The 14,520-nt window shown below is 42.5% G+C and overlaps 1 protein-coding gene across 3 annotated transcripts in view; it reads left to right on the forward strand.

Moving 5' to 3' along the window:
- Window positions 1-14,520, forward strand: part of LOC132136282 (double C2-like domain-containing protein beta) — a 279,102-nt gene that overhangs the window by 256,780 nt on the left and 7,802 nt on the right. For all 3 annotated transcript variants that reach the window (XM_059547231.1, XM_059547232.1, XM_059547233.1), the window contains 2 exons: window positions 7,642-7,768; window positions 10,888-11,045. In XM_059547231.1, coding sequence (XP_059403214.1) covers window positions 7,642-7,768; window positions 10,888-11,045 — 285 coding nt within the window. The remainder of the gene's footprint in view (window positions 1-7,641; window positions 7,769-10,887; window positions 11,046-14,520) is intronic.

The following is a 14,520-nucleotide window of genomic DNA, read 5'->3' on the forward strand; positions in this document are numbered from 1 at the left end:
ACAAGCACAAGACAAATGGGCAAGAACAGAACTCAGAAGTGGCGTGATAAATACAAGGACTCCGTAACACATACTAAAACAGACAGGGTATATATACACAGGGAAATGACAATGCTAATGAGGAATTGACTGAGTGCAATGATTAGTGACCAGGGACAGCTGAGTGCAATGAAGAAACAAGGATCGTGGGGAATGTAGTTCAGATAGTGACAGACACCGTGGGGAAGGAGGACATCTAGTGGTTACCCAGGGAACACAAACCAGACACTGGGACATAACCCCCTCTCTACGGAGCGGCTACCAGACGCTCCAAGACGTGACCGACAAAACAAGAGTCCAGGCGGGAGGTGGACTGTTGGAGGATAAGGGGGAGGGATGGAGGGCCAGGTCCATATAAGGGAACAGGGACAGGAAGTGGAAAAAAACAACAACAACACAACAAGGAGACCTGGGGCCTCATTTATAAACGTTGCATACGCACAAAAGAAGGCGTACGCCACTCTCTACGCAATAATTGATATTTATAAAAAGCAAACTTGACGGGAAAATGTGCGGTCCTTCACGCAAGCTCTGACCCAGGCGTACGCACAAAAACGGGTGAAATGAGAAATGGCGACACCGTCGGCAGATGGAAGAAACACGTGAAAGTGAAAGTGAAAATGACAATACTGCCTCTCATAAAAAACATGAAGACTTCACAAAGCAAGTCTTACAATTAACAGCCTAAACGAACACCCGTTTGATCGATCAGCAGTGAAACAAACAAAAAAAATCGAACGAAAATTACAACAGAAATTCAAATGAACACATATTTGCAAAAAGAAAAGTGAAATATATTCTGCAATAATATTGGCATATTGTGCAATTCATCCTCATAAATAATATAGTTAACAGAACGAAATAATGTACAAAACTGATATTCTCGTCAATGTGTCCGTCTGGCGGAGCAGATATAGATGCAATTAGATAGATAGATAGATAGATAGATAGATAGATAGATAGATAGATAGATAGATAGATAGATAATTAAGGAGATAGATAGATATATAGATAGATGGATATATAGATAGATAGATAGATAGATAGATAGATAGATAGATAGATAGATAGATAGATAGATAGAAAGAAATTACATTTGCGCTGAACAATTTCCCATTTCCACGTCGATTATTACCGACATCTGTAGCTTGTCAGATGCAAGAGGGGTCAGCTCCGGTGTCCCCTTTCCCCCACCCGTGGCAGACACACTCTGGCGATGGAGCGCTAGACGTTTTTTTGCCTCGACTTTGATGTCCGACCATTTCTTTTTTATTTCGGCCACGGTCCGAGGTTGTGAGGCTACAGCATTTACGGCGTCTGCCACCGTTTGCCACTCAAGTGCCTTTTTGGCATTAGTAATGCCCACACTGTGCCCTCCAAACAACATTTTTCTCCTCTTTTCCACCTCGCCAACGATAACTTCTACTTCACATTGAGTGAAGTTACGTTTTTTTGATTTCCTCTCTGTGTTTGCCATGATTTTGCAATCAATGAATATTAACTTGTGGGCGTTTCAAGGACTATTTATGGGCAACTATGGGCGTGTCATGAAGCCGCAAAAGCTGCGCTACATTTAGAATTGATTGTGAGTTATTAAGGGAAAAATGCGTAGGATGTGCGTGCGCACGGTTTTATAAATCCGAATATTTCTGTGCGTACGCACGTCCTATGTTTCATCCGTACGCCACTTCTGACGCAAATCCTACGCAAAGTTTTATAAATGAGGCCCCAGGAGGGAGGTGGACTGGTGGAGGCTCAGGGGGAGGGATGGAGGGCCAGGTTCATAGAGGGGAACAGAGACAGGAAGTGAAAAAAAAAAAACAACAACAACACAACAAGGAGACCAGGGTGGGTCAGAGAGTTCAGGGGACCAGGGCAGTGCCGACAGGGCAGGAATCCAGGGTGGAGCAAGTGGAACTGGGGACCACCGGGATGGTGCAGGTGGAACCGGAGCCCACCACAACCGTGCGGACGAGACAGAAGCCCACCAGGGCTGCGCAGAGGACCACCACAGCCTTGCAGCCGAGTCAGAGGACCACCACAGATGAGCAGACGAGACAGATGCCACCCAGGGTGGAGCAGAGGACCACCACAACCGTCCGGACGAGACCGAAGCCCACCAGGGCGGCGCAGAGGACCAACACATCTGTGAGGTCGAGACAGAAGCCCACCAGGGCGGCGCAGAAGACCACCACAACCGTGCGGTCAAGACAGAAGCCCACCAGGGTGGCGCAGAAGACCACCACAGCCGTGCGGTCGAGACAGGAGCCCACCAGGGCGGCGCAGAAGACCACCACAGCCGTGCGGTCGAGACAGGAGCCCACCAGGGCGGCATCGAGAACCACCACAGTGGGATCGATGATACATGAGAGCAAGTCTGGATAGGCAAGTCTGAAACAGAGAACATGAACAAGTTAAGGGTGGCCTCCGTGGCCACGACAGGATCAGTCGAGTGCTCAGAGAGTTCGGCAGAGACATGGAGAGGCTCTGGTAGTTCAGCAGAGACGTGGAGAGGCCTTGGTAGTTCCGCAGAGACGTGGAGAAGCTCTGGTAGTTCGGCAGAGCTTGGACTGGATTCAGGAAAATCAATGGTGACTTGACTCTGCTCATGAAGATCATTGGTGACCTGACTCTGCTCATGAAGATCATTGGTGACCTGACTCTGCTCATGAAGATCAATGGTGACTTGCATTTGCTCATGAAGATCAATGGTGACTTGCCTTTGCCCATGAAGATAGTCGGTGACTTGACCTTGCCCATGAAGAACACTGGTGACTTGACTTTGCCCATGAATATCATTGGTGACTTGACTTTGCCCATGAAGATCATTGGTGACTTGCCTTTGCACATGAAGATCAATGGTGACTTGAATTTGCCCATGAAGAACACCGGTGACTTGACTCTGTCCTTGAAGATCACCAGTGACTTGACCTGACTCTGGAGTGTCAACGGTGACTTGACCTGACTCTGGAGTGTCAACGGTGACTTGACCTGACTCTGGAGTATCAACGGTGACTTGACCTGACTCTGGAGTGTCAACGGTGACTTGACCTGACTCTGGAGGGTCAACGGGAACCTGACCTGACTCTGGAGGGTCAACGGGAACCTGACCTGACTCTGGAGGGTCAACGGGAACCTGACCTGACCCTGGAGGGTCAACGGGAACCTGACTCGACTCTGGAGGGTCAACGGGAACCTGACTCGACTCTGGAGGGTCAACGGGAACCTGACTCGACACTGGACGGTCAACGGGAACCTGACTCGACACTGGAGGGTCAACGGGAACCTGACTCTACTCCGGAGGGTCAACGGGAACCTGACTCGACTCTGGAGGGTCAACGGGAACCTGACTCGACTACGGAGGGTCAACGGGAACCTGACTCGACTCTGGAGGGTCACCTGTGGCTGTCTTCCCGTGTAGAGGCGCTGGACAAGCGGCCATCTTGTGCCATGACTCTGGATCACTTTGGGCAGCGTCGCTGGGCCGGCGGCCATCTTGAGCAGCGGCGCTGGGCCGGCGGCCATCCTGGGCAGCGGCGCTGGGCTGGTGGCCATCTTGTGCAGCGGCGCTGGCTCGGCAGACGTGTGCCTCCTCTCCCCTCTCCATCCGCAATGGCTAGACGGCGGCTCCGATCTGTCCCTCACGAGCCCAGGTGCCGGACCTCCTCTCGACCACTCACTCCTCTGCGACCTCCCCGGGTCCCACGAAAAACGACCAGGCGGGTTCCCACAAAACAACTCTTTCTCTCCCGCTCAGTGGCTGGGGAAGAAACATCAAAAAACATACCGCTGGATCTTAGTAGACGGAGTCCTTCTATCACGATCCACACAAGAACAGATGACGAGGTAGATCCAATAGCAGTAAGTTTATTTAGGGAAAACCGTTACATTGATATGCAGTCCAGTCAGGGGTCAAAACCAAAGTATCAAAGTAGCAAAAGTAGCAAAACCAAAGTAGCAGTCATTATTAGTTTTCAGCATCACGTGATCCTTCAGAAATCATTCTAATATGCTGATTTGCTTTTTAAGGACCATTTCGTATTATTATAAATATTTAAAAGTTACAAGAGTTCCGCTTAATATTTTTTTGGAAACCATTATTGTTGTTGTTTTCCGGATTTTCTGGAAGTAGAACAGCATATATTTAAAATCAAAATCGTTTGTAACATTATAAATCTCTTAACAGCCACTTTTTTATCAGTTTAATGCATCTTTGCTGAATAAAAGTATTAATTTCTTTTAAAACGAAACATATTTTAGTAAGGACCATTGCTTTTACATCTGACTATTTAGGCCTTTTCTACCTTACATTATTCAGGATTGTCTTTGCAAATTTAAGGCCATGCACAAATATATCCGGCTCACGCAGAAAAACACAATGTACTGTGATTGCCTGTGAGAATAGCATTGTACAAAAATCCCAGAACTCCCTGCACATTTATCCAAGAGGACAGTTAACATTAAACATACGCACTACAGTAATCAACCATAATCAAAACAAAACAGAAAAAGCACCGTTCTGGAAACAGCATGAAGAGCAATCCAGCACATGTGGCTGTCTAGGGAAACAATTCTATCCACATATAACCTAGCAGGGTAAAATGCCTTTATTAACCTGAACTTTTGGACATGCCTGAGTGGTGCTCTAGCTGCCGCATGTCTCATTCAAGACCTGTATCAATCTTCCGGGGGAAAAAATGTGTGATTGCCTGTTTAACTGGAACATGTCTGAAGTCATTGGAGAGCTGAACTACTGAGCCAGGCTGAACAAGTTAGCAATGAATAGTAATGGTATGTTACAAATACACAACTAACTTCCAGATGGGAATAGAACAAGCATTCAAGAATTCAGTGTTAATGCAGTGGAAAGGTAAGAAATGGAAATAATGTGGATTGAGAGAGAGATTATGTGTTCTTCATTACCTTACTGACAAGGCTTTGTTACTCAAATCAATTGAACCGTAGACATTGCTAGACCTTATTAAGAGAGGCTTTTCTCAAAGCCACATTCTCAAAACATCTTAAGGCTAAAAGTAATTAATTAATTCCTAAATTGCCAATTTTAGGACTCTTAAATTTGTGCTCTAAGAATATTTCACAAAATTTGTGTTTCAGCTCAGAACTAAAATGTAAAATGTATACAAGAAATAACAGCTGTTCTCGTGGCCAGTTTGGTTTTTACACTTGTGCAGCGTCTTACTTATCAGCCATGATTTAATTCTAGTCTGTTAATTTAAAGGGCTGCTTATATGCATATCTGCTAATTGTTTATGAGATGCTGACATGTGAGAGGCTGAAAATTAGCTGAACATATTCTTGTTTAATAAGTAGCCTACATTTTTAAATCTTTATTTGAATGTGGCAACATGATACCTTATTCTACCTCATTCTTGTTGACATCATCTATAGTAATGAGGTCAAGCTTGCCCTTTGGTAAAAGTTTTAAAGGTTAGAATAGACAATATGACTTATAAAATCTGAACAGGTTTTTAAAACACTAGGCATCATACACTTACCGACTTTCTAAATAGTCACAGAGGAAAACTGGCACTAAACAAATGAGGATCACACACTACCAGACTTTCAAGTTGTTCCGATCACAACAAGAAAACTCATGCAGAAATGTGTGCCTTGTTACTAGAAGATGCATGACAGATGAAAACAATGTGTTATAAAATCGGCTGAAATATGAAACGTTTCATATCCTCTGACTGGATGGATTTATCATTTGAAGCTAAAAAATCGGAGTCTGTGACCATCATACATCATACTACGCAATTTTGTATGAAATCTCAATCTCAAATCTGCATACTAGCATTGACTTTCGTCATCTAGCGTTAACTTCTCCTGTTAACTGTAAATTGGCGGAAAATTGTGTAGTGTATTGAATTCCAGCCTTAAGAGGAGACTCTTTCCTAAGAACTGTTACTGTTATTTTGAAAGACTCTTAGTGGAAAGATAAAATGTTTTGTGAATACGGCCCCTGATTTAGGATTACAAGTTTATTTGAGTTTGAGTCCTTCCCTTACTAGTCGATAAGACATTAAGAATTTTTAAAGTTTGGATCATTGAGGTAATTTTTTTTAATCCCACTTCCCAGTGGTGAATGTCTATGACAGATGGCGCTGGGTGGCAATGTTCAGCACAGAGCACAGCTCTCAGTTGCACACACCTCTATTCAAATCTGTATAATAAAATAAAATGCAACCAAAACACCACCTCACAGAATGAAATCCTAGAATCACCTTTTCTACATTAGTCTGACTTTTCTTATTGTTGGAAGTCATGGTGGGGCAATTTTCTACAAATGAATCATGCATGAAAATGTTTTTAGATCATAAACCATCACGGTCTATACTGTAATAGTGACTATACAACTAACGTGCTGCATTGTGCTTGTATGTATATTTATTGTATGTATATGTATATTTCTGACCTAGTTTTATGTGGAGTTTGATATTTGTTGGAGAGGTAGTTGAATGAATCAGTCATGTTATGATGTGTAAAGAATGAGGACTATGGGGACTTGAAGCTGAGACTTGTAAACATGTCTAGAGTGAAAATATGTCTGAAGTTTACAGTCTGGATCAGCACTGTTGGCATGAGAGATACGATGCACTGGATAGAACCTGCTATTTTGCTTACCCCAAAGTAGGGTTGTGCCGATAGACGATAGTATTGTGTATCGACGATAGTCAGAGATATCGACGACAGCAGATGTCTCTGTCGATAGTCAAGACGATATTAGGCTCATTCTCCTATTAATGTATTACATTATATTAAATTATTCGCTTTCACTTTTATCAGAATTGTCCGCTGATGTCCACATTCTGTCTCAACATTCACCTCGCGCCTGTGCTGTTGTGTGCAGATAGTCTGTGCGGTCAAAACAATTAGGGTGGGACTGCGCATGTGTTGAGTTCGTCCATCCATCCATTTGTTATTATTCTGGCCATCTATTCTTTCTGTAAATTAGAGATATCAGCAGGAAGTTATTTTTTCTTGTGTAAATTGCTCATCTGTATCCAGTCAAATTTTGTTATTTACCTGTGCAAAACTAAAAGAAGCCGTTCCTTTTTCCTACCCCCACATATCAAGTAGTTCTTGCCGATACTGCAAATAACATGGAAAACTCATTTCACAGTGAACAAGCTCAATGCAAATGAACATCTATTGTAAAAAGATCCTCCCATGGAGGTTCTGCTATGGATTCTAAATATATGGGATGTACTGAATAATTGGTTGCGGTCACACTATGAATTTGACTGAGAATAAGTGCTTTTTAAAAGCGTTATGAAGCACAGGTGGTGGGGAATCATTTTGTAGTGCCTGCCTCCAACACTTGACTGGATAAGTGGGTATGTTCTCCTCCATGTATTTCTTTGTCCCAACAGATTACAGATTTTATTCCTAGGTTTAGACGGGGTCAGTGCAGTTCTAGCGAAGTATAAAAAATTTAATTTGAAAGCTTTGAAATGGTACATCAGATTAAAATGGTGATAAAAGTCTTCTAAAATGAATCTTCTCACTAGCTGCATGATTCCTTTACATGTCAAGTCTACAACCCAGACCTCATACTGTCAATCTTTTGTTTTCATCTAGGATTTCAGTGTGTGACGAGGATAAATTCCGCCACAACGAATTCATTGGTGAAACCCGAATCCCCTTGAAGAAACTCAAACCCAACCAGACTAAGAACTTCAGCAACTGTTTGGAGAAACAGCTTCCTGTGAGTTAAAGTCTCTTACAGTTTATCTTTGGAAATGAATCAATCTGATGCCGGAAGGAGCTCAGTTGTGCTAATCATCAGTGTGGTTGTCTGTAAGTGATGGAGAAATTGAGGGAAGTTTGAAAGCTACATAAAGAGATTCAGATATCAAATTGTGACTCTCATTAGAATCTCATTATCTCTTAGAATCTCATTAGAATCAACATATTAATTAGAAATCAGTTATCATTGGAGCAACATCCTCACATCCATCAACCATCTGAGACGAACTTGACAGGCTTACAATCATCAGCAAACAATACAATGCTGCTCGCTGCCAGAATAAAACTAACTATTCAACAATTGCAGCTTGTATCGCTCAATTTAAAACCTGCCACATCCTTGAGGGAATACATTTTTGTTTCACTGGAAGTATGCAGCCATGAATGTATAAAGGACACAGTCCCACACGTGTGTTAGTATACCTGCACCATACCTTATATCTGAAATGTTATACTCCAGTCATAAACTACAGCTATAGCTCAGCAGGAAACTTTCATCAGTACAGTGCCTTAAGGTGCGCAGCTCTGCTGGGATCAGCACATACTACTGCTTTATATGACCTAGCAGAAGAAGGAAAATGTTGAGGAAAGTAATTTCACACACTTCCGTGTAGCCATGTCTTCGTCAGATGAGGGCAGTGGATGTAGGATTTAAAGTATGATTACAGTGTCAAAGTGGTCCATGGATTGACAGCATGAGCAGGTATTGGGTGGGGGTTGATCTCATAACGTATCTTTTATCTTGTGTCTTGCTTGAAAGACAGGGGTCACATAAACCTAGACATTTTCGGTAGCTGATTGAATCAACGTTTATTTTTTTAGTGTTTTTTTTTTATTCATTTTAGTGTTATTTATTACACAGAACTCTGAAACATTTTATTCTGTTTGGCTAATCTTGTCTTAAAGCCAGGTAGCTATGTAATAAGTGGGATAATGTACATCCAGCCAGTATTCATTATAACTCTTCATCAGGGTCCTGATCACGTTGTCAGGGTTTATTCTATGAAATCAATCAGCTGGATGTACTATTCCTCTTCTTTATCATGCATCTTTCCTCTACTTAAGCAATATCACATGAGCAAGAATGCTGTTGTTCTGAATTTGGTTCTAGGCATGTGATGACAATGTGATAACAATGTGATATTGCTTTTATGCTACAGTTTAATAAACAATTAACATTAAGTAACTAAGACCCAGTATTACCAGTTACTTACAAATAAGAGTTCCAAATGAAGTCAAAGCAGAATTAAACATTACACGCTTCCAAACAACACAATGTTGTGGTATTTTGTTTCTTAATAAAGGCTTGACATTAACGCTTCTCCGCAAGGTCCGGGACATGTGGATTTTGTGAAGGGGCAAGTGAAAGAGAATTTTACTTGCCCGACCGGACAAGAAACATGATTAAAACGTCAAAAAACAAACAATAACTAGGGCAGCATAGAAACTTTGGCGAGAATGATTCTGATTTTATTACTTTCAGTGTAATTGGTGACTGATATAAAGGATAATGTATTGACAGTAGGCCTGTTAAGGTCACGTCAGTTAAGGCTCGCACACATAATTTAAACTTATAAGCGCAACAGCACATATGCAAATGAAAAAATACTGTAAAGACTGTGAATGAAGTTCATTTTGCATCAAATGTAATTTTTGAGTCAGCGCCGATAGCCTCGTGGCAGAGCCTGTGGCATGGGCATCCAGAGTTTGAGCTTGTCTATCTTTCCCAATCCCGCTGACTCTCTCTCTCCAACTTCACTTCCTGTCATTATTTAATCTATCAATATAAATTAATCAATATAAATAAACTCCTCCACACCTCCATAACCAGCAAACATTTGCATAAAATTAAAGTTGTTTGGCAAAGAAATAATTTACAGACAAGTTACATACTTATTCCAAGCATTTTATTATGTAAGCCTAATGCTCCACCTGGAATTACAATGGGATTTATAGTAATGTTAAAACTCATTCTTTAAATGGCTTGGGTATGCAGAACATTTGCAGCTTTATGGACTGAATGCCCCTGATCCAGATTGACAGTGTGTCTGGAAGCACAAACACTGAAAAGCAGAGAGACAAAAACAGTATGTATTTAAATAAAAATTTAAATAAAATAAAATCAGTCCTGTAGGACACGACTTAGTCAATCAAATTACAGGACTGAAACTGTTATGTAATGACAAACGTTCCCCAAAAGTCCTTAGGTTTTTTTGTTGTTGTATTTGTTTTTTAAAGTCAGTTTTAAAAAGCACCACCAATTTTGATCAATCTTTCAAATTAAAAAATTTGACCGGTATGAAATGCTCTCGAACCCTGAAATTTTGAGATTTCCCAGCAAGTTTTTAAAGGTTGTGTAAGTAGTTTTCAGCTCTATTTATTCCCATCTATTAATTATCCTTGACCCACCTAAAACATCAGCACATAGACTAATCTGAGATCTGCTCTCAAGACTGCAGTACAGGTAGAGGTGACAAAAGTTAAATACAAAGACTGACTTGGGATCTGCTCTTAGGTCTGAGTGTGACTCCACCAGCTGGCAAACAGTACGAAGCGCGTTTGTTGTGTGAAGGGACTCAGTAGTGTGTGTGTGTGTGTGTGTGTGTGTGTGTGTGTGTGTGAGAGAGTGTGTGATCTCCAGTGGGGACGGAAATGAGACAGCAGTGTGTGGGGGATGAACAGAGATGCCTCCTCCACAGCTAATTAACTTCATGCTTGACGGCTTTGGTGGGTCCACAAAGTTCTGAAAGAGCGAGAGAGAGAAGATTTACCTCACATTCAACAGTTGAGATAATCTCAGCTCTGGTTCTGCATTGCCATAAAATATCTAGACAAGAAAACACTGGAAAGAAGAGAGTGGTGCACAAAACTAATTGAGTGAATTAATAAATGATCTACTGGGACAAAACACTTGTTTTAATAGAAATTTTACTGATAATTAATGCAACCAGATTCACAGCATTTTCATTTAAATATATATTTATATTATGTATAAGCTACATACATCCTTTTTATAGTTCTTAGACATTGGACTGACGGCTGTTTTCTCTGTCTGTGTGTGTGTGTGTCTCAACACAGATCGACAAAACAGATGACAAGTCTCTGGAGGAGCGAGGGCGCATCATGATCTCTCTGAAGTACAGCTCTCAGAAGTGTGGCTTAGTGGTGGGCATCATCCGCTGTGCCCATCTCGCTGCCATGGATGCCAATGGCTTCTCTGACCCCTATGTTAAAACGTAAGTCATACCCAGTTCATGTGCAAAAATACTAAAATAATCAGAATCCACATAATTTGCTTTAGTGAAAACGTTGCCTATGGAACCGAAGATCCGTGCATGAGTTATGTAAATTAAAGATATCACAGGAAATATAGCTTCCAGTTGCTGAATTTAGTAAAGCTAGTCAATTCAAATCTGTTTTATAACAATAAGACATGATCTTTTTTGTGCATTTAAGTCAGAATACAGGTGCTGGTCATATATTTAGAATATCATCAAAAAGTTTTTCAAAAATTCCATTCAAAAAGTGAAACTTGTATATTATATTGATTCATTACACACAGACTGATATATTTCAAATGTTTATTTCTTTTAATTTTGATGATTATAGCTGACAACTAAGGAAAATATAAGAAAATTAGAATATTACTTAAGACCAGTACAAAGAAAGGATTTTTAGAAATCTTGGCCAACTGAAAAGTATGAACATGAAAACTATTAGCATGTACAGCACTCAGTACTTTGTTGGGGCTCCTTTTGCCTGAATTACTGCAGCAATGCGATTGCGGAATGGAGACGATCAGTCTGTGGCACTGCTCAGGTGTTATGAGAGCCCAGGTTGCTCTGATAGTGGTCTTCAGCTCTTCTGCATTCTTGGGTCTGGCATATCGCATCTTCCTCTTGACAATACCCCATAGATTTTCTATGGGGTTAAAGTCAGTTGAGTTTTCTGGCCAATTAAGAATATGGATACCATGGTCCTTAAACCATGTTCTGGTAGATTTGGCACTTTGTGTAGGTGTCAAGTCCTGTTGGAAAATGAAATCTTCATCTCCATAATGTTGCTCAGCAGCAGGAAACATGAAGTGCTCTAAAACTTCCTGGTTTACGGCTGCGTTGACCTTGGACCTCAGAAAACACAGTGGACAAACACCAGCAGATGACATGGCACCCCAAACCATCACTGACTGTGGAAACTTTACACAGGACCTCAAGCAACGTGGATTGTGTGCCTCTCCTCTCTTCCTCCAGACTCTCGGACCATGATTTCCAAAGGAAATGCAAAACTTACTTTAATCAGAGAACATAACTTTGGACCACTCATCAGAAGTCCAGTCCTTTTTGTCTTTAGACGCTTCTGACGCTGTCTGTTGTTCAAGAGTGGCTTGACACAAGGAATGCGACAGATGAAACCCATGTTTTGCATACGTCTGTGCGTACTGTTTCTTGAAGCACTGACTCCAGCTGCAGTCAACTCTTTGTTAATCTCCCCCACATTTTTGAATGGGTTTTGTTTCACAATCCTCTCCAGGGTGCGGTTAACGCTATTGCTCGTACACTTTTTTTCTACCACATCTTTTCCTTCCCTTTGCCTCTCTATTAATGTGCTTGGACATAGAGCACTGTGAACAGCCAGCCTCTTAATTTTGCAATGACCTTTTGTGTCTTGCCCTCCTTGTGCAAGGTGTTAGTGGTCGTCTTTTGGATAACTGTCTAGTCAGCAGTCTTCCCCATGATTGTTTAGCCTACAGAACTAGACTGAGAGACCATTTAAAGCCCTTTGCAGGTGTTTTGAGTTAATAAGCTGAATAGAGTGTGCCACCAGATGTCTTCATATTTAACCTTTTCACAATATTCTAATTTTCTGAGACACTGAATTTGGGATTTTTCTTAGCTGTCAGTTATAAACATCAAAATGAAAAGAAATAAACATTTGAAATATATCAGTCTGTGTGTAATGAATGAATATAATATACACTTTTTACTTTTTGAATAGAATTAGTGGAATCAACTTTTTGATGATATTCTAATTATATGACCAACCCCTGTACATTACTCCTTTGTAAAAATTAAGAATAACACTTGATTTTTTTTTCTTTACCTAGGTTAGATGTACTTAGGGTTGGGTTTCAAGAACCAGTTCCATTTTAGAACCACTTCCAAATTTACCATAACCAGGTGTTCTATAAGACTCATGCATTTCAATTTCTTTTAATGATTCCCCGTTCGCATTTGAATGTGATTTTAAACTATTTAAGCGCAAGGGAAAGGGAAGGGACTTGTGCTCTGTTTGTGTGTCTCGCACACATCTGAAGCGCAAGCACGTTATGTCGAACAACATATGGGGTCTCACTTGGGAGGCCAATCATCAAGACTTGATAACCTGCTCTCCCTTCCAAAATGTCATCTCAGTTTAAGAGAAAACGCCAATGAAAATTGGCTAGTGGATTTAACATACCTGAGCCACTCCCCGTGCCAATGGGCATAAATAGGGCGACAGGTGCATCCACTCATTAGGTTTTACGCTGAGGAGCCGAGAACGTGTCCCGGCAACAGCGACCGGTTCAAGGCAAGACGTGGCGTGCCACAAAAGCTACGCTTAAGGTCTTAACCTTCCCAAAAGTCCCAGCGCAAATTCACTGACCTTGGTACCGAAGGGGCCAAAGGGTGAGTAAATCACTGCTGGAGAAGGCCACGCTGCTGTTCCGCCCTAACAAAGTTAGTGGAAGGGATTTCAACCTTCAGTGAAAGATTGCTTCAAATCTTCCCTATTTGTTCTTTCAGCTTGGCAAGACAATGGGGAAGCGAGCCTAGGAACAGGCCGCTACAGAGACCACATCCTACCCGTAGGGAGGTGACATGTGGAGATACTGATATGGACTGACCCAGGGGACAGTACTACATATGGAAAGGGTCTCTGAGGCAGGTCCTACCTTAGAGTAGGGATGGAACAGCTGCCAGAAGAGACTGACAGAACGGGTCTGTCAAGGGAAGACACGGGTTTGCCAAGAGGGAAACCTTACTGTGGAAGAATACACATATGGGATTACCCATAGGGAATCAAGCCATATGGACACCTAGCCCAGTGCAGGGGCTGACCGGAGCTCCGGGCATGCTAACACCAGTACTGAGCCTGGCGACAGACTGCTCCACCAAGTCTGACTGCCGAGGGTGCTGGACGATGCTCGACCAGGGTACGCCAACTGGGGAACTCTACTGGGAGAAGAAAGGCGCTCGCATCCCCGTGTTAGGGGGAATGGCGCAGCAAGCGTGACACCCAGCCAGCCCATCCCGCCAACCATACCTGTTACCCAACACACGGGAAGAAACTGGCTCTACACGAAGGTTGTAAAACCTCACGAATGTGTTAGGTGTCGCCCAGCCCGCAGCTCGACAAATGTCTGCCAAAGAGACACCGTGCGCCAGTGCATAGGAGGAGGCCACACTCCGTGTGGAGTGGGTCCTCACCCCCAGGGGGCACGGCTCGCCTTGAGAATGGTACGCCAAGGCGATGGCATCCACAGACCAGGAGCTGCTCAGAGCTTCTGAAGCTCTGGGTGCGGTCCACGTATATGCGAAGCGCTCTTACTGGACACAGCCACGCCAAGGCTGGATCTGCCTCCTCCAGGGGCAGCACTTGCAGGTTCACCACCTGGTCTCATAAGGGAGTGGTGGGAACATTGGGCATGTATCCAGGCCGGGGTCTCAGGAC

The sequence above is a fragment of the Carassius carassius genome, chromosome 4 (assembly GCF_963082965.1).
Source record: "Carassius carassius chromosome 4, fCarCar2.1, whole genome shotgun sequence".
In the NCBI taxonomy this organism is placed as follows: domain Eukaryota; kingdom Metazoa; phylum Chordata; class Actinopteri; order Cypriniformes; family Cyprinidae; genus Carassius; species Carassius carassius.